Source organism: Cibotium barometz, chromosome 65, assembly GCF_041138505.1.
Source record: "Cibotium barometz isolate CiBa-2024 chromosome 65, ASM4113850v1, whole genome shotgun sequence".
In the NCBI taxonomy this organism is placed as follows: Eukaryota; Viridiplantae; Streptophyta; class Polypodiopsida; order Cyatheales; family Cibotiaceae; genus Cibotium; species Cibotium barometz.
The window spans coordinates 12,824,376-12,844,853 of record NC_141110.1 but is presented as its reverse complement, the minus strand read 5'-3'; the positions used below and the strand labels follow the sequence as shown (position 1 = coordinate 12,844,853).

General features: G+C 42.1%; 1 protein-coding gene across 1 annotated transcript in view; it reads left to right on the top strand.

Annotated features, from left to right (window-relative positions):
* Positions 1-12,724: 12,724 nt before the first annotated feature.
* LOC147602932 (transmembrane and coiled-coil domain-containing protein STS1-like) overlaps positions 12,725-20,478 on the top strand; it is a 76,327-nt gene continuing 68,573 nt past the window's right edge. Inside the window, exons 1-7 of the mRNA XM_086797465.1 lie at positions 12,725-13,057; positions 16,516-16,746; positions 16,944-17,025; positions 17,151-17,478; positions 17,806-18,125; positions 18,225-18,393; positions 18,480-18,632. Coding sequence (XP_086653591.1) covers positions 16,535-16,746; positions 16,944-17,025; positions 17,151-17,478; positions 17,806-18,125; positions 18,225-18,393; positions 18,480-18,632 — 1,264 coding nt within the window. The 5' untranslated portion in view covers positions 12,725-13,057; positions 16,516-16,534. The remainder of the gene's footprint in view (positions 13,058-16,515; positions 16,747-16,943; positions 17,026-17,150; positions 17,479-17,805; positions 18,126-18,224; positions 18,394-18,479; positions 18,633-20,478) is intronic.

Below are 20,478 nucleotides of genomic sequence, written 5' to 3'. Positions count from 1 at the left end.
ATAAGATTGTGACCATCTAACCACCTTGTAGTGATTCTACTTTATTTTCACACATAAATTATCCAGAATGTAATATCACGACATTTCATTGACATATCTCACTAGTAAAAGTGATTTCTTTGACATATCTCCAGAATTATTGGAAAGAAAGTGCAAATGAGCCGACAACACTCTAGTTTAGGCATGGCCAATGGCATTGGGAGAGGTAAATTGGTGGCATAGATCTCAGTGGCATAGATCTCAGTGGCTCGAAGATGTCCTTGTGTGATCCCTAGCAATCCCTCTATCGTGGCCATGTCAGAGTGCCTAAATGCTCTTTAATGAGCAATCACAATTTTTTTTTTCTTTTTATACTTTCCCCCACAGCTCGTTATAGCCTCAAGAGGCTTGGCATACTCTTCGTTGGATCAAACAGGTGTCCGTTTGTCCTAATTTAGGTGCTATATGCACATTTTTTCGAAAAAAGTGTATGCTAGGAACTTCCCAAATGGAAGAGGAGGTCCTAAAACCTATTTTCCATCATTGTCTCGAGATGAAAAAATTTTCTGAGAATTTTTCCCTGTTTTGCAACACGTTTTTTAGGGTATTCCAAAAAGGAATTTTGAAAAACTCTATATGAGGGAGTTGTAGTATTTTTGGAGTACTACAACTTTGTTTCCCTGAGTCGTCCGTGATTTTGTCGTTTAGACCCTCAAAAAGTAGCCCGAATATGGCTCGTCATCGTTTTCGCACTATTTTTTACGATTTTTCGTGGTTTTTGGACTGTTTTTGCCTCGATTTCCGAGCCAAATTTTGAGGCTGATGTGGTCGGAGGCCAAAATGGTCGATTTTGACTTCGGACGACCGAGTCCACAGTTGAAGAGCTCAATGTCAGCTTTCCGATGAGCCCTAGAGTGCCTTCATCGGATATATGATTTAGAAGATACGGGCCTCCAAACAAGGGTGTTTTTTAGAGTTTTTTTTTCCCCACGTAAAACTGGTGTTTCATGCCGTGAAACGGTTCACGTCGGACTTCACAAAAAATTAAATTTCATTTTTTTTTGAGCTGCATGTGAACTAGTGTTTCACGCCATGAAACGATTTTCACGCGTGAACTGGACTTCACGTGGAAATTAAATTTTGATTTTATTTTATTTATTTTGCTGCGTGAACTAGTGTTTCACGTCATGAAACGGTTTTCATACGTGAATCGGACTTCATGTGGAAATTAAATTTTTATTTATTTTTTATTTTTTATTTTTGTCGCGTGAACTAATGTTTCACGGCGTGAAACAGTTTTCACACATTAACCGAACTTCACGTGGAAATTTAATTTTGATTTTTTTCCCCGTATGAACTATTTGATTTTTTTTCTAATTATCCACTAATCTTGATTAACTAGATAATGGGCTCATAAACTTGATGGATTCTAGGCTAGGCTCTGATACCATGTTAAAATTACAGCAATGTGATGAGCGATGGTGGATCAAATACTAGAATCAACATCATTAACAAAGTGATTAGATGATAATTATTCTCATTAGGCCAATGCCTCAATTTATATATCCAAGCATCTAATCCCACTGATTTCTCCTTGATTCACTCCACCTCTTTTGCTTGATTCTTTCCACCTATTCTCATTAGGCCAATGCCTCAATTTATAGAGTTTACATCCAAGCATCTAATCCCACTGATTTCTCCTTGATTCACTCCACCTCTTTTGCTTGATTCTCTCCACCTCTCCCAAAATATCTCCACACTTCCTAAATCTTCTCATGCTACCCTTTATTCTCTCCCAGTAGATTCTTCTCACCTTTTCACAGGTTCTCTCACATTTATAGATTCTCTTTTACAGCCTCTAGCCAAGGGCTTGTTCCCGCACACACCCTATTCACTTGTATATTTCAACAGTACAAGTACTAGAAATATTGGGACTTTTGATACCCATACCTGTCAAAGTTTGTTCTTGGGCAATGGTGGTGAAGTGGAGGCAATAGGAATTGGTGATTCTTGGGATTTTTTTCGGTTTCTCCTTGTTTTGTCTTGGGTTTGTCTGACTTTTGGCTTATTGTTCTCGCTTTTGTCTCTTTTACAGCCTCTAGCCAAGGGCTTGTTCCCGCACACACCCTATTCACTTGTTGGTCCGTATTTTAGGTTGGGTTTCTCTACTTGAGGTTTTTGGCTTGGGTCTCTCTACCTTAGGTCTGGCTTTTGGCTTGTTGGCCCGTGTTTGTTGTAGAGTTGGGAAGGGTTGGGGTGTTGGATAAGGCTTGGAGTTTTTGAATAATCGAACTTACAAGCTCGATCAGACCTGATAATAGAGTGAGAAATTTTTGAATCTTTGAGGAGATTTTTCATGGTTCTACTTCTACAAGGGACACTTACGGTTCTTTGCTTAAATTTGAGAGTCACAGTCCTTGTCCTCTAATCAATGCTGCAGTCATGCTTAGGAATCTATCCTCTTTCAAGGATGTTTTCTTTTGGCATAGTCCATGCAGTCATGGCAAAGAAACTTCCTTCCACGGGATAAGAATTGATGTGGAACTTAAGTTTTACAACACTTTCATACTTATTGTATAGTCTTGGGATAGTTTGCACTCGAGTGTTTGTGGGCTCTGTTGAGATTCAAGCTCGATGTCAGCTTGTGCCAGTTGCACTATGTGCTGGCATGTTAGGTAGTAACATGTGTGAGACATAAATGATCGCGTCCAGCTGGTCATAGTGTGTGGACATTAGCTAGGGTTAGTAGTGTGTGGACAACACAACACATAGTGTGTGTTGTAGATTATGGATTATGGCTTAATGCATTGTGTGAGAAGGGAGATGGCTTCCCTCTATGGTTAGGGTTTACATATAATACATTAGGGTTTGCTCCTGTGTGTGTGTCTCCTCTCCCTCTACCTGTTTTTCATCATGGTATCAGAGCCTGGTCCTCTCTATTAGGGTTTATGAGTGAGTGAGAGCAGAGGGAGAAGAAGCTGTGAAGAAAAGCTGTGAAGCTTGCCATTGGAGCTGTGAAGCTTGGAGCACACCAATTTCCATCAAATCTGCGAGCTTGGCCTACTCGGGTAAGGACTACTAAACATCCTTGAGTGGATTGCAGGTGCAAAAACACAAACAACACCAGATTTGAGCAAAGAGAAATTTCTATTTTGCAAGCTCTCCATTGAAGCTTGAGTGTGGTGAATGTATGATGCAAATAGTTACAAATCTGACAAAGAATCATGTATCTGGCAAAGGGGAATGTATTGGCAACTCATGTGCAAGCCCTACATTGAATTTGGAGCAAGTTTGATGCATATTAGTGAGTGGAAATTCACTGTTTTGAAGCCCTCACAAAAACAGAGAAGTGATTTAGAGCATTTTTACGATTGGTCTTTTCTGGTTTTACTGGTTTTTCTCAAAACAAAAAAGGGGATTTGATAAATTTGGTATGTACGCACCTTGGTTGGTGTTGATATGCAACATTGAGCTTGTTTAGGTGTCAATGCAAGCTATCCACACTTGATTGAACCACTACATTGCAGTTTGAAGCCTTGGAAAGCGCACCAAAACAGGGTACCTTGGACTGCGCATGCCAGTTTAATTTTAATGAAATCAGTTTGATTTTCTACATCAAAAGTGAAGTTTGTTGAGTACTTTGGAGTATCTGGAACACTTATAAGAGTGTGGTTGAGCTAAGGAAGGCTCGTTTATTATAGATTTAGACGTGTGTGGAAGGTGCATTTGCATTGAGCAAATATGTCAGACAACCCAGTATAGATTGTGGGTGAGAAGTTGGATAGAAAGAACTTCCAGGCATGGAAGTAGAGGATTAAAAGCTTTCTGAAAGGAAAAGGGTTTTGGAACCTTGTTAGAGGTGCGGAGCCAGAGCCAGAACTACCCCGACAATCTACACAACAATAGGTTGTAGCAAAGTTTTGCATTACTTGTCTATGATGACAAATGGTGAAAGTGATGACACTTGGTATATGGACTCTGGAGCATCAAATCATATGACTTGTCATGGTGAATGGTTTGAACATATGAAGCCTATGGATGTGAAAGGCTATGTGGAGATAGGAGATGATACCCAACATGCTATCACACATGTTGGAAGTGTACCATTGGTTATTCACAATGGTGAAATAAAGTCTATGGGCAGATGTCTTGTATGTGCCTTCTATTACAAAAAGTTTGGCCTCAGATGGTGGAACAGGGTTTACAAGTTCGTTTCAACGAGCATGGTTGCTTCGTTGAGGATTTCAAAAATGGATGTAGAGTCATTGCCAAAGGCAAGAAAGAAGGCAGGTTATTTAAGTTGGATGCTGGGATTCCTGAGTTAAAATCAGCCATGTTCTCTAAAAGTTGAAATGTGGTACAAGACATTGACATGTGGCATAAAAGGATTGGACATGTGAACATACAAAGGTTAAAGAACATGCAGGCAAGAGGCATTGTTAGTGGGCTGCCTAGATTCAAGTATGATGGGAATATGCATGTCTGTGATGCTTGCTAGTTTGGAAAGCAAGCGAGGTTGCCATTTCCTAAAGAAGGCAACATGAGTAGCAGGCCACTTGAGATAGTTCATAGTGATGTATGGGGTCCTGCACAAAACCCATCCATTAAAGAAGGCAGCTTGTATTATGTGACATTCATTGATGATTCAGCAGAATGACTTGGATTTACTTTCTCAAAGAGAAAAGTGAAGTGTTGGGAAAGTTTATGGACTTCAAAGCATTTGCAGAGAAGCAATATGGCTCTTGGATAAAATGTTTGAGGACAGATGCAGGTGGTGAATACACCTCACATGCTTTTGAGAATTTCTTGAAAAAGCATGGCATAAGAAGGCAGTTAACTTGCAGGTACACATCTCAGCAAAATGGTGTTGCTGAGAGGAAGAATAGAGTCATTTGTAATGTGGCTAGGGCGATGCTCAATGAAAAGAGCATGCCAGATTATTATTGGGCAGAAGCGTGTGCCACTGCGGTGTATGTACTTAATAAGACAACCACAGCAGCCATACATGGAAGTACGCCAGAGATGCGGCTTACAGGTTTTAGGCCAGACATTGGACACCTCAAAGTGTTTGGTTGCATAGCTTATGTGCATGTGCCTGATGAGAGAAGGAGGAAGTTGGATCCTAAGGCAGAAAAGTGTGTTTTTGTTAGGTATGCACAAGATCGCAAGGCATATAAATGTTACAATCCACAAACTAGGCAAGTGGTTATCTCACGAGATGTGGTGTTTGAGATGAACTTGCTAGCTGGTGTACAAGCAAAGGATGAGGGTGTCATTGATTCCATTGATGCTAATGTGCATGTGAACTTGCCACAAGCAAGTTCTATTTCTATGTCTGGGCTAGCAGAGTCTGAGAGTAGCACTATACGTCCATGGTCTCAGGACGCTTGAGACATGAGAGTGTGAGCACTGGGAGTAGTGTTGTGGATAAAGGGAAAAAGAAGGCTGAAGGAATTAGCATTACAGGTTATGAGTCGTCAAGTTAAGAAAGTTTGGATGAGGAACTTGGCATACCAGTTTTACGCACACCAAGTGCAAGGCAGGATAGATATGTGTCTCCACATGCTAGAGTGACAGGTGTTCAGAGTGATCCGCATACATTGCGGAGGTCCCAAAGAGTCAGGTATCCAGTTGACAAGTTGACATATCGTGACTTTGCTATGCATTACGCATATATGACCTCTTTGGTGAAGCATGTGGAACCTACAGAAGCTATTGGGAAGCATGTATGGGAGAAGGCAATGGATGTTGAGATGGACGCATTAGTTCATAAAATGAAACATGGCATTTGGTTGCCTTACCACAAGGTAAAAATGTCATTGGTTGCAAATGGGTTTTTAAGGTGAAATGCAAATTAGTAGATGGTTCCATTGAGTACCATAAAGCGCGGTTGGGTTATGCACAAACCCAAGGCTTAGACTATGATGAAACATTTAGTCCAGTTGCAAAGATGGGAACAGTGAGAGCAGTCATTGCTATGGCTGCAGCAAATGGTTGGGAAATGCATCAAATGGATGTGAAAAATGCATTTCTAAATGGTGATTTACAAGAGGAAGTTTATATGGCACATCCAGAAGGATATGTACACCCGAGGTACCCCACTCATGTATGCAGATTAAAGAAAGCATTATATGGTTCGAAGCATTATATGGTTCGAAGCAAGCACCTCGTGCTTGGAGTGATAAGATAAGCCGATATCTTATCTCCCTTGGATTTTAGGTTTCTTCAGCAGATTCTTCACTCTATGTGAAGAAGACAGATCATGGGATTGTCTTACTTGTCATCTATGTGGATAACTTGATTGTCACATGAGATCATGCTACAGATGTTATGCATGTCAAAAAGGCATTGAGTGGGCAGTTTGATATGAAAGACTTGGGTGAATTGAGATATTTTCTTGGGATTGAAGTGATCAAAGACCATGCAGGGACATGGTTAGTGCAATGCCAATATGCATTGGATATGTTGGCAAAATATGGAATGACAGGGTGTAAGCTAATGAGTACACCTTTGGAGAGCAGAATGTGAAGTTGCGGGCTGATTTTGGTGAAGAGTTGGATGATCCATCTATGTATAGAAAGATGGTTGGCAGTCTTATTTACATGTCTATCACACGCACGGATCTCAGTTACGCTGTGGAGCTAGTAAGCCAATTTATGCAGAGCCCCAGAAAACCTCATTTGGATGCAGTGAGTCGCATTATGCACTATGTAAAGACCACTGCACATGGTAAAGGCTTGAATGTACACGGCTACACAGTCGCAGATTGGGCAAGTAGCTCGTATAATAGGAGGTCTACTAATGGTTATGCCTTTACATTTGGAAGTGCAGTGGTGAGTTGGAGCAGCAAGAAGCAACCTACTGTTGCTTTATCTAGTACAGAGGCTGAATACAGGGGTGCAGCCATTGCTACGTGTGAAGGAGTATGGTTAAAGAGTCTCTTGGCTGATTTGGGTGACCCTATTGATGGCAAGGTTGTCATTCATTGTGACAACATGAGCAGCATACAGTTGGCCATACAGTTGGCCAAGAATCCAATTTTTCATGCGCGGACCAAACACATAGAGGTCCACTATCATTTTGTCAGAGAGAAAGTGTTGGATGGTACAATGGATTTATAGTATGTGAAGATTGAAGAGCAGGTGGCCGACATCTTTACAAAGCCACTTAGCAGGGAGAAGTTTGAGTACTTCCGTACTATGTTGGGAGTACATGGGATGAGCTCGAGGGGGAGTGTTGAGAGCTTTGATAGCCCATGTACTCCCAACATAGTACTTCCGTACTATGTTGGGAGTACATGGGATGAGCTTGAGGGGGAGTGTTGAGAGCTTTGATAGCCCAAGCTCATCTACATCTTTATCTATGGCAGTACAGGGGCTGTTGAGATTCAAGCTCGATGTCAGCTTGTGCCAGTTGCACTATGTGCTGGCACGTTAGGTAGTATTGGGATCCATGTCTCATAGGACATAAAGTTTCTTCCTACTCTAATATCTAATAAAGCAATCTTGGCTATACTCATTGTAGTGGAGGGGAAGTCTAAGCAAAGGCTTGTGGGCTTCACATCTTCTTCTTTGTCCACCATTAGTGTTTATGTTAGCCATGTGGAAGGGCAAATGCCTCTTCTTGGATTTCTTTTTCTTCTCCAGCCTTCACTTCCCTTGTTTTAAGGAATTCTCTAAGGAGTGCTTGATGTTCCCTTGACACTTCCTTTTCCTTCATTGGTGTTGAGGTATAGCTAGGCACGTTAACAACTCTAAGTGGTACTACGATGTCCTCCTTAAAAGACATTGATTTTTATGATGTTTCTTGGGGTTTTGGGCTTTTTGATTTTTGAGTCTTTTTTAATTTTATGGTTTTCTTGATGTTTTTGTATTTTGAAGTTTTCCTAACCATGAAAAGTGAATTATGAAGTAATCAAATAGACCAGGGTGATCAATCAAAAGAAAGTTGGTAAAGTTGGTCAACTCAAACCAATTTGGTTTTGAGATGCCCTCATGGAACTAATTTAAGAGGTCTCTGTGAATTTTCCTTGATAGGTGAATCATATGATTCATAAACTTGATTGGCAATCCAAGACTAGCAGCACGATGCACAATTCAAAATTTTTGTGATTCACTATTCAAGATCGATGGATGCCCTTGGATTAAGCGATTCAGGATTTGGAATCAGATGATCAAAGACCACCAACTGTAATTCATGATTTTAGATTTGAATTATAGCTACTCAAGCTACTCAAATGAAGGCACGCATGCACAAATTTAAGCATCTACAAGCTACTCAAATGAAGGCATGCATGCACAAATCTAAGCATCTACAAGCTACTCAAATGAAGGCAAGCATGCACAAATCACTCATCACACACAAGCAATCCATCACCACATGTAAAGAAGAAAGCACAAGCAAAAAGGTAGAAGCTTTAGAGAAGAAGGTAGAAGCTTATTCACTAGAAGATGTTGTGTGCTTTACATTATGATAAGTCACTTATATACAAAGGGCTTCGCTCAGAGAAGCTTTAGAGAAGAAGGTAGAAGCTACTCAAATGAAGGCAAGCATGCACAAATCACTCATCACACACAAGCAATCCATCACCACATGTAAAGAAGAAAGCACAAGCAAAAAGGTAGAAGCTTTAGAGAAGAAGGTAGAAGCTACTCAAATGAAGGCAAGCATGCACAAATCACTCATCACACACAAGCAATCCATCACCACATGTAAAGAAGAAAGCACAAGCAAAAAGGTAGAAGCTTTAGAGAAGAAGGTAGAAGCTTTAGAGAAGAAGGAAGAAGCTTATTCACTAGAAGATGTTGTGTGCTTTACATTATGATAAGTCACTTATATACAAAGGGCTTCGCTCAGTCGCCCAACACTTATGGGATGCCCAAAATAGGCTCTCATGTATATACAAGCCTTATATGGCCGGTCTCCCATTACAAAAGTGGGGCCATGGCCATACATAATATGAACCACTTAAGCTAGGGTGGAGAGAACAAAAGAGCACATGAGTATGAATTGAGGTAACAACCATTCTTTCAAATACCTGCACTAAGCCTCATCCTCCATTTACATTTCTAGATGGGGGGCTAGCCCATGGTACAACCCATCGCTTGGACCTTCCTAAAATTCACAAGACTCTTCCATAACCTCGTCTTCGACTACACCACCCATTGATCCATAATGCCTCTATCCCCGTGCTCAACAATGCCAAATCCCTTGAGTCAATAGAGGCCACCTAGCTCCATTGCCACTATGAGCAAAGCTAGTTGCTGTGCCTCACCACTTTAATGATCTTGATGCCCCAAGGAAAGGGATGTCGACGAATGTCAAAGAAAGCAGCCAAGAGAGTCAATGAAAGAAATTGAGTTGGAGAAGTCTACATATTGAGGATTGCACACATAGAGGCACACCTTCAACCCTTTGCCCATGTACATCACCTACATATTTCAATATGTGCATCACTATTTTTGTATATCTCGCATCTCATGATTCACACGCACACATGCACCTGCATTTAAACTGCGTCAACGATAACCCTCTAGGTATATCTCTAGATGGGGGGACCATGGCGGGCATAAGCCTGGCCCATGGTACGACCCATCGTTGGAAGAACCCTCAACCTTGCAGGTTCCTCCAGAGAGCTTCATTCCATACAACCTCTCCTCCTTCAGCTCCACTTCAACACCAACAAAACCTCCTTCAGCTCCAGTTCAACACCAACAAAACCTCGCTTTAGTCAATGCATTCACCACGATGAAGACTAATCTCTATGCATCATACTATGAGATCCGGACATACTCTCATGTTGTGCCATAAAGATTTGGACCGCTAGCTACCCATGCTAATCATTCCATAGTGGTCTTGGCACTCATTCCTCCAATCACAGGGTGCGGACCACTTCTATCATGAAGGGTCCACACCACTTCCATAACCAACAGAGGTCTATCATGAACAATCTCTACATCGCCTATCACCTTGCATGCTACCTTAACAGGTTGCCTACTACTAGGGCTACCCAAAGCTTTTCCCCAGTATGCCTAGCATCATTTGCCTGTGGATTTGGTCCCGAACCATACCACTTAACCTCACATGCCAGCTTCATGGCACCTCATGGACTATCCACACTATTCCAACCATACCACTTAACCTCACATGCCAGCTTCATGGCATGGACCATCCACACTATTCCAACCCGAGACAATAGATTCACCACCGACTTGGGGTGATGCGAGGACATGATCACCTTTAGGAGGGGGGTATGTTAACCACTCCATAGGCTAACATGGTTTCACCTCGCTCAACCTACCGTAAGGCACTTCACTATCTTACTCAAACGGGCACTTATCCTTTGTAAGATGACATTGGACCACATAGAGCAACCTTACCTCGTGCTTAATGTCAAGCGGCCTTATGGACCATTTTTAACTTTGGCCAACCTAGAATGAAAACTCGTCACTTTATATAAGTCATTTTTTGACAATAACCAATACATAATCATTCTCTTGCACCCTTGCAATAGAATACTTGTGAGCTCTCCTCTTCCCTCTTCTTGTTTGCATGTATGCTATTGAATTTTGCATATTTAATGGATGCTTGCTAGAGGATTTGTTGTAGGTTTTCTGCTTGCATTAGCTTCCTCTTCATCCCCCGCCCGCCTTTTATGAGAGAGAACCATTACCAAGAAGGACTATCTCTTTTTGCTTCCATCTAAGCATAGAGAGCTCTATCTTCACCCCTTTGGCAAAGGAGCATTCCAGTGTGACAACAGAATGAGGAGTGACGGATGATCTAGTACACCCACATAGGGAAGTTGTAATGGCTCTAAGGCAAGACCAATGGCATATGATTCAACAAGGCTAAGGTAAGCTCTTGACTTGAACACCCATCCTTGAAGAATTTTCCTAGGATCTTATAATAGAAGGACTATCTCTTTTTGCTTCCATCTAAGCATAGAGAGCTCTATCTTCACCCCTTTGGCAAAAGGAGGACGTGACGGATGATCTAGCACACCCACATAGGGAAGCTGCAATGGCTCTAAGGCAAGACCAATGGCATATGATTCAACAAGGCTAAGGTAAGCTCTTGACTTGAACACCCATCCTTGAAGAATTTTCCTAGGATCTTATAATAGACTCTATCTCCCTAGTTGTGCATGGCAGGCGAATTCGAGCCTCCTGGTTACCCTCCACAGCTAGCTTTGGTTCAATCCAAAGTCAGTGTGAGAAGATACCCTTAGTTGACTGATATCAATCTGTATGATGGCATGAGAGAGAGAGAGTCTAGAGTCGGTGAGAAGATACCCTTAGTTGACTGATATATATATATATATATATATAGAGAGAGAGAGAGAGAGAGAGAGAGAGAGAGAGAGAGAGAGAGAGAGAGAGAGAGAGAGATAAACGTCTCCTAGAGGCTGAAATGGCCCATGAGACCAAAACAAGGTACAACTGATGATGATGATGTCTCATCATAATAAATTTGAAAGAAAGAATGAAAATAGTAACATCCTAAGAGAGCTAAGAGCTGAAAGCTGAGCCGCTGAATCGTTGCGCGGTAAACTCCTCCGGTGGTGGCAGGCAATGATGGCTTGAATCTGCCGATGGTGAGGGAGTCGTGGATGTGATCCTCGTGGTCATGGGTGTCTCGCTCTATAGATGGCAATGGCTCTGTCTAGGGTGACTCCTCTGGAGGGTGGTATGCCAGGTAGGCCTGTAGATGGGGGAGTAGAGGCTGGTGGGGTTACAGTGCTGGCTCTGAAAAAATCTGTGAGGGCTCTTTGTCTAGGTGGCTTTGGTCCCACTGCCCTCCTGTTCCTCAATAGGCTCTCTCTGTGGCGTCTAAGCTCCATTATGAAGAGCCCTAAGCACCTTTGGTCCTCAAAGTCCATGATTTGACGCAAAGGTCCAAAGCCTTCATGGAACAGGCATTGGTACCTCCCTCGGATCTCATAATAGACAATACAATGACATATATAGTGTTCCTCTAACTCCACCTCCTGATGGCAAAGCTGGCATATGTGGTCCTCTCTAGTGATATATCCTCATATTGACTTGTCTCTATCCTCAGCCGGTGGTGTGAAGAGGTGCGAATCTGTCCAATAGCACTCCGAATACCATGTGAGAGGTGTGTGTCCATGTAAGCATGGCGTATAATAAACTCATTTGAAGAGAGGTGTAGAAAATGACTATGGTAGTGTGTCATTTCCGGCTGTGGAGGTGTGACCCATGTCCTCTCTGTATCTAGTCTTATAATGTCCATCCTGATCACCCGATTCAGCTCTGAACGGTTGAGATCTAAGAATGGGCAGTCCAGGCTGTAAGCAAAAGGCGGGAGTGCATCAACACTCATGCCATGCAAAGCCAACCATGTGCACATCTGGGCAGAGAGAGAGAGAGAGAGAGAGAGAGAGAGAGAGAGAGAGAGAGAGAGAGAGAGAGAGAGAGAGAGATGTGTCATTATCATTTGTAGTGGATACAATCAACAAAAAGCTTAGTGCTTAAATATCATGGTTTCCTCTTAGTGATGAGCAAGTCTATAACGAAGGCAAGAAGGGCAATGGTCTTTCCATTCTACGAGTTAGTGACCCACGCCCTGCCCTATCGCTATCCCTTACGTTCGAGCTGGGGAGTTTGAGGAGCTGCCACGTGGCCGTCGGCCATGAGCAATTACATATTAGTGTGGATAATAATATGGACTAGTTGGGGACCCATGCTTCGCATGTCTTTTGAGGCGTCCAAAAACAAATGCTACACTTCCTTGAGATAGAGATATAAAGATAGAGAAGAGAGCTTGCGCAAAGTCCCATACACACACGTGGTAGGGCGCCCTCTTTTCCTTTCACATTTTCTGCCGTTATTTTCTACCGCGTAAGAAATTACGAGCTACTCGCAAACAAATAAAGGGACTTGACCAATGTCAGCTCCCGTTTTCAACAAGACGACGGCAGCTCTCGAAGCCAACAACGTTCTGCACAGAAGAAAAGAAAATCATTCTGCACAAAAGAAAGAGAATCTGCCGTTTCATCACGCATTCTAGCTTGATTGATCTCACGAATTGCATTTCTATCGACAAATATACTGGGGAGGTGCTCTCTTCTCAATGCTTCTGGTTAACCTTTTTTTATGAGTTTTTTTTTTCTTTCTTTCTCTAAAGTGATCAAAAAGTACAAAATTTAATGCTAATCAGTATTTTTGCGTGACATGTTTCCTTTTCCTGTTTTTTCTGAGGATGTCATTATATTTGTGTTTTCCCTTTCCTAAGATCATATCAAATCATGAACTACAAAATTTCAAGTGTTGGTGGAAAATTGCCATTTTCTTTTTGTTGATGGGCCATTCCCCAGGTTGTACGATGTATCATCCGTCATGGTCAGGGGTAGTGGGAGGGTTAATCCTGGCCCTCCATTTGGCAAGCATTAAAAGCAGTAATAACCCCTCCAGAAGTAACAGGATTTTGACAAATCGTCACCCGGAATGTGGAATGCAACAAGATTTTTACAAATCAGCACCCGGAATGCAGAATGAAGCAGAATGCACCACCTCAACATGCGGAAGCTTGATTGAAGGAGATGGCACCACCTCAGCATCCGGAATGCTCACTGATCAGTGATCACTGATTTCTGACATTACCGACCGTCCTCCCCCCTCCCCCAGACTACAATGGCCGGGAAAGGCCGTCGGGAGGCCTTTTTGGTCGGATGGGGGCTCCCGGCCTCTGCCGGTCGCCCCCCTTCCTCCCGGGAAAGGCCCCTGAAGGCCTTTCCCTACTCCTTAAGGGCATCTGAGTTTGAACCTTGACACCTATAATATAATATATAAGTTAAAAATGGTTTTTGGAAAAGGCATCTTGTATCTGGTGAAGTGATATCAGCATTCCATGGATCAAGTTTGGTGTGGAGTCTATGATATATGATTGGGAAATTTAGTGTGATAGCCACTTGGGCAGGGGCCTGTCAACGCCTTCAAAAAGTTATAACCATCAAGATGATCATGGTAAGGTTATATTGATGAAGTAAGAGCAGTGTCTCCATGGTGATTGGCATGATTCGTGCAAATGTTTTGTACTCGCAGGACTAACATCTCCAAAATCTAGGTCCTGTGAGTATTTTCTAGTCAAAGTAATTTTAGTGAATCTAGGAGACAATTGCAAGACTTTGTACACTCCAACCAATCATCACTTTATATTCTCCATGAAGAAAACAGAGTGCTTTGGTTTTTGTGTGAAAATGTGATCCAGAGTGGAAAAACACCTCTGAAAACCAGCCTGCCCTCTTGCTCTCATGCCATGCTCTCGGTGAAAGAACCCACCTCAGCTGCTAGGACTGTTCCATAAAGTCCGGCCATCACGTGGCCGATCATGATAGTGCGGTAGTTGTTTGGGTCTAGCGGGTCTCCAGCTTTGTGAATTGGGATGATGATGTTGGCTGTCCCAAGATGGGGGGAAGCCTTCACAAAGGGCACGGTTAAAGATCTCAGCCAAGAAAGGGGCAAGTGTATCACATGCGTGTATGACGTGCTCCACTACAAGATCCTCATGGTCCCTAGACTTCCCAATTTGGAGCTAATGTACGGCCTTGGCTACATTTTGAGGTGTGAAGAGGCTGCACACCTCAAAAATGTAGTATTAGTATACATTTAATGTTAGTATTTTCATATGGTGTTGTGACCTTAGGAGTAAGTGTGACACATGGGACTATCAGGTTGGACCCCTCATTATCATGACCTTAGGAGTAGTATTAGTATTTTCATATGGTGTCGTGACCTTAGGAGTAAGTGTGACACATGGGACTATGAGGTTGGACCCCTCCCTCATTATCTTTGTACAAAAGGTGTGTACTTGCTTTCTTATCTACTGATGCAACTCGTGGAAGTTTGTGTGTTTCAGCCTCTCTGCACTTGAGCAATGCGATTGGGCTTTTGATGCTTCATTTTTTGCCCCAAATTTAACCCTAAATCTAACAGTTTTGTTCCTATTAATACTTGTGGGAGACAATGGCCACCATCACAGCTTGGCACATCTTGAAAGCGAGAAGCACAGAGGCTATGGACAGAACCTAGATCCTACCTTCTGAAACCCTTTCTTGGATTTGGACTGATATGTGCATACACTTATGGCCACGAGATCAATGATTGCCAAGAGGAAGAGTTTCCTTAGCGAATCAAAAGACTGTCCATTCTTTTCAGAGTCTTCCTTTGAAATTTGGCTTATCTTGATGTGTTCAGCCACCTATATGATTTATTCATGCTATGTATGGTGTATCGATACCTTGAGGCTGCGCTCTTTGTGTTGTTTCTATCATACTTAATAGAAGCCTTTTCATGGGGGGGGTGGGAGAGCGACGGACGGTGGGCAAATCTCATAGGCACAAATTCTCTTTTCCAGCCATGCACATAGAAATCAGCGTACTTTGACCTACGCTTGTCCAAATTATGAAAGACTTACCTAAGATGACTGATTTGAAGATCCCTTTTATTCTAGCATGTCTTGCTATATCATTGATGCAAAGGTTTCTTAAAAAAAGGATCTTCAAGAATCCTCAGCTAGTCTTGTTGTGGTTGTTTCTTGAGTGTCATGTGGTAGCACCCCATGCGGGATATCCTAGGATGATATGCGAGCCTATGCTCTTTGTACATGGATCAACTCTAGCATTTTAGCTTTGTCATTTTCTTTCATTTCATTTTAGTACTCATGGTGATGTATCCCATGGACATGATGTAATCCTTTTGGTCTCATAGGTCATTTTGGCCTTTTGTAGAGGTTAATATAACTTTCTTTCTTTCTTTGTTTCTTCAAGTGTGCAATCAGCTAGTCTTGTTGTGGTTCTTTCTTCAAGTGTGCAATCTCATCAAGTATATATTCCAAGTAATATTTGAGCAATGAATGAGAAAATAATAGCTTTAGTAAACGTATTTCTTGCTTGGACCATGCATAGCACCAAAGCTTCTCTTTTGGTCCTTATGCAACCGTAAAGATCACATGTTCCATTTGAGCCTAGCCCCATGACATCATGTAGATGAAGAATATTGTGTATGGGTGTTATGAGTGCATGTCGTGCCAAACCTGTTCCATTGCCCATACACAAGAGGCGAGCTCTTGCAAGTTCATTTCCAAAGCCTTCAAGCCTTGTTGTCTGCGGTCATAGAAGAGAAGTCATTGTACCAGGACTGGTGAAGAAACAAGGATAGAGTAGATAGGTGTACTTATGAAGAAACAGGACTGGTGAAGAAACAAGGTTTGTTTCTGCGGTCGTCATAGAAGAGAGGTCATCCTACCAGGACTGGTGAAGAAACAAGGATAGAGTAGACAGGTGAACTTATGTGAGGGATGGAGGCACAATGATGGCAGGATATGAATTACAATACATTTTTTTTGTTGGACTCGAGACTATCACATTATGTTTCAAGTCATTATGTATAGGTTGGTTTTTTTATTCGGTGCTAACTGTATTCTTGTGCAAATATGGTATAAAGATGGACAGACGTGACAATCATGGCTTTTAAAAAAAAGTCGTAATAAGTGTGTTAATGATTGCATTCTGTGCAGAGGTTGAAGGGGGAGTGCAATGGTGGAGTTGCAATCAGTGCATCGCTATGCAGCTGGTGCATTGTTTACTCTAGCTCTTCACCAAGTTCAGATTCACCAATGCTCCTTGCCGTATCATTTAGATGGTCATGTTACAGAGACACAACATGGTTCAATAGATACAGAATACGAAGAAAAAACTGATTGTCTATGGACTAGCCAACAGTCTGGTTTGCTCCGCCCAATCTTTAGGTTCATTTTTGTACTCTTTCACCATTTTTTGGGGCTTAACTTGATGCCATTGAATATAGAAGGCCTAAATTTGAACCAATGGGCTTATTTTGGGCTGCTTTTCCCTCCTTCCAAGCTATATTTTATTTAGTTTATGTTTTCTTGAAATCCATTGGAAGATGGCTTGCTGGATAAACCAGATGGGTGTCACTTGTCAGGTATTTGAAAATAGATCCCAAAGCATGGGTTGGATTAGAACAAACGGCTTTATCTCCAGATGCAAAGTCTCACATAGGAGCTGTACGTCCCTTCTTACGTCTTCTCATAAACTATGTTGGAAGCATATGTAGTTTGGGGTTTGGTCTTGATAATTGTACCAAATAAAGGTGGTTCATTTTTTCAAATGGATTCTGGTTTCCTTTCAGTTTATTAGAATTCTCTCAGAAGAGGAAGATAATGCCTCTACATCCAATAATGCGGAGGTGAAGTTGGCTGAAGCTGTGGAGACTGTTGCTGTTAACTTTGAGGGGTCATCGTCCTTAGTTGCTAATGAAAAAGAGCAACCTACTAAACCTTTGGAGTTTTCAGATGCAACCAAGCGCCTAGCAACTTCACAAGAAGCCTCCTCGTCGACGTCTTCGTCAGCTTGTGGTCACGATGGGAACCCCCAAGAGCTCAATAGTAACTTTGCACCAACAGACACCACAGGAGAGTTTCCATTGTTAAAGAAATATTATTTTTCTTCCTCTCTTGGTAAGAATAATAGAAACATTGCAGATCAAGGGAAAAATTAGTTGCTATTTTTAGCCCAATAGCTATTTACAAGGTTCTCCAAATAGTGATGGGCTATTTTACGAAAAAAATGTTGCAAGTTAAAAACAAATTCCCCAAAAATTACTAAATTTAAGTGGGTTATGAAGACAAAGCACTAGAAATACAATACGTGTCAGTGCATAAGGTAGACATTTTGAAAGATTTGCCCATGGTTTCTTTACTTTTGTTTATATACAAAAACCATATTCGTCAACATGTCTATATTTATACCATGACAATAGGCTCTTATTTTTTACTGTGTTTCAGATCCATATAGAAACGAAAAAGAACATGAAGCATCTGCAAGAGAAGGTCTTGAGTCAAAGAGATTAAGTGAGGCCCAAATACTTGGACTTGATGGTGTCTCAGAAAATATCTCTATAAAAGAAAATCCGATCTCAGAGGGTAGATTACTGACACAACAGAGGAAGGTTGCAGTGCTATATGAGCTTCTTTCTGCAGCCGTGGCTGATACTCTTCCAGGAAAAGGTGAAGATGAATCCAGGATGAGGCAGGGTTACGATGCTCGCGAGCGTGTAGCTCTTCGACTCTTGGCAACATGGCTTGATGTCAAGTGGACTAAAATTGTATGCATGCATGATACTTTTGTAATACTCTGTTTCTGTTTGGTTTGGATATTTAGTGCATGGTGATTTTTGTGACCTTGGATTTGGGGATATCTGCAGTCAGCAATGGAGATTTTGGTTGCATATGCTGCCATGGAAGCTCAGAAAAATACAGAAGAAAACAAGGATGATAAGGCAAGTGGAACAAAAAGCTGGGCTAAATGGAAAAGAGGTGGTCTTATTGGTGCTGCTGCTGTGACTGGGGGAGCACTCTTGGCCCTGACTGGAGGTTGGGTTGCCTTTTCCATACGCTGCTTGGTCTTTTGCCAGTTCCTTTTATAACATAAAAGGGGTATTGTCATCTTTTCTATTCAGGCCTTGCTGCACCTGCTATTGCTGCTGGTTTATCTGCATTAGCACCAACACTTGGCACTCTCATACCAGTAATTGGATCTACTGGGTTTGCTGCTGTGGCAGCTACAGCTGGCTCCACTATAGGTTCTGTTGCAGTTGCTGCTTCTTTTGGAGGTACCGATTTGATTTGTGCAAAAAAAAAGGGATCGAAATCAAGAAAGATCTGTTTTTTCCAGAAGTCTAAACTGGATTTTTTTGTATTGACCATTATTTTTTTCCCCGTAAAAGAGACATCTATTAAGTATAAAAAAATATACAAAAGAGAGATTTCAAACCAAACAAGAGGGAAATCTCAACCGTTCCAGTACCTTGTGCAACAGTGTGTTGCCAACAAGGTCCCATATGAGTGGGAGAGCCATAATCCCACTCTCATAAATTGGCCGCGCTTTCTTTATGCAGCCTCGAAGATCCCTGGATTCTGGCCCAAGTGCCCACGAGGGTGTGGATGATATGACTCCAAATCCTGTAAATGCCCTATGACTCAAAAACCAAAGTGCCCTCAATGGCCTCAATGCATCTAGTGTTCCAAATGTGCCAGGCTGAAGTACTAGCAATGATCTCCCATGCATCGTCTGACCTTCCATTTCTCTCCATTTCCAAGCTCTCCATGGCCATACCCAACTTGCTAGGGTGTTTTCCAAGCTTCTAAGAGTGTTTCCAAGTGCTAATCACTCTCCTACTGACTCCCAATGACTGAAATTCAGCAAAACAGCTCTCATTTTTGCTGTAATTTCTGGTCTTTTTGCTGAAAACCCTAGTTTCAGCCTTTCTTTCTCAAGTTGAACCATAGGGGAAGCTTTCCCAGGGTTCCCTTCATGCTCTTGAAGACTTTTGTTGCGAAGGATTGCGGCAAATCGAAGATATCAACACTTCTAAAGCTTCCAACGCGAAGGCTTCCGCTTGCAACAACTTCTATGAAGACTGGTAAGGACAATGTGTTGTCATTACTTATTCAGTAGAAGGGCAGGACTCCTCGTTTAGCCGCCCTGTGTAGTATTTCTCTTGTCCTATGTGCTCTTGAAGATGTTGCTACCTTGCTTGGTAGAACGTAGAGCCAATGGTAGAGAATATGGGCACTGAAGTCGGGCCGGGCATCAAGGCAGCTCCTTGGTGATCTACATCGACATACCATTGTTTTCTAAATGCTGAATTTCATATGCATTGGCATGGAGGATTTGGCAATGGATGCCCGTGAAGCTATGTATTGAATTTCTCCAATAGTAATACAATTTACTCAAGGGAGGGGTCGGCCGTTCCGGCTCATTGTGTGTCTCTTGTCAATTCAGCAATTTACTTCTTGTATATGAGCAAGTGTCCTTCAAATCTTAGTGTATTTAAGTGTATTGATTAGCATTGTGTTCAACAAATCACATTGGTATCAGAGCATACGGTTCTCTTTCACTTCTATCGTGAGAGACGATCACCGTGAACACTAGCTATCTCTACACTTAGAACATTATGGACAGCCATACAATGAATGTTGGAGATGCTAATACAAGAGGCAGTGACAATGAAATGCATGCCTCCAATGCTTTACAGGATGAGCAAACTCATGTGGTGCACAATAGGGAACATGAATATGTGGGACAGCCGTCCCTTGGCAAAGAGAAGATGCAAGAAGAAGAGTCCATAGTCTTGAGGGCTGAACTTACTCGTATGCAGGCTCTTCTCCATGCACAACAAGAAGAATTGAATCGCCACGAGGATCCATTGGTACATGATCGTTTGAAGGCCAAGAAAGCTGAATCTTATATGGATCATGCAATGACAATGATTGCTCAAGAGTTGCACATGCAATTGAGGGATGCAGCACGTGCATACTTGGCTCGTACCGAGGATGCCTATGCAAAAAAGGCAACCATTCCACGTCTTGGAATCCCGACAAGTGCCTGAACAAGAACTTATGTCTAAGAGGATGAATCTCCATGCGATGGGAGAGGAACAATCAGTGACTTCACGC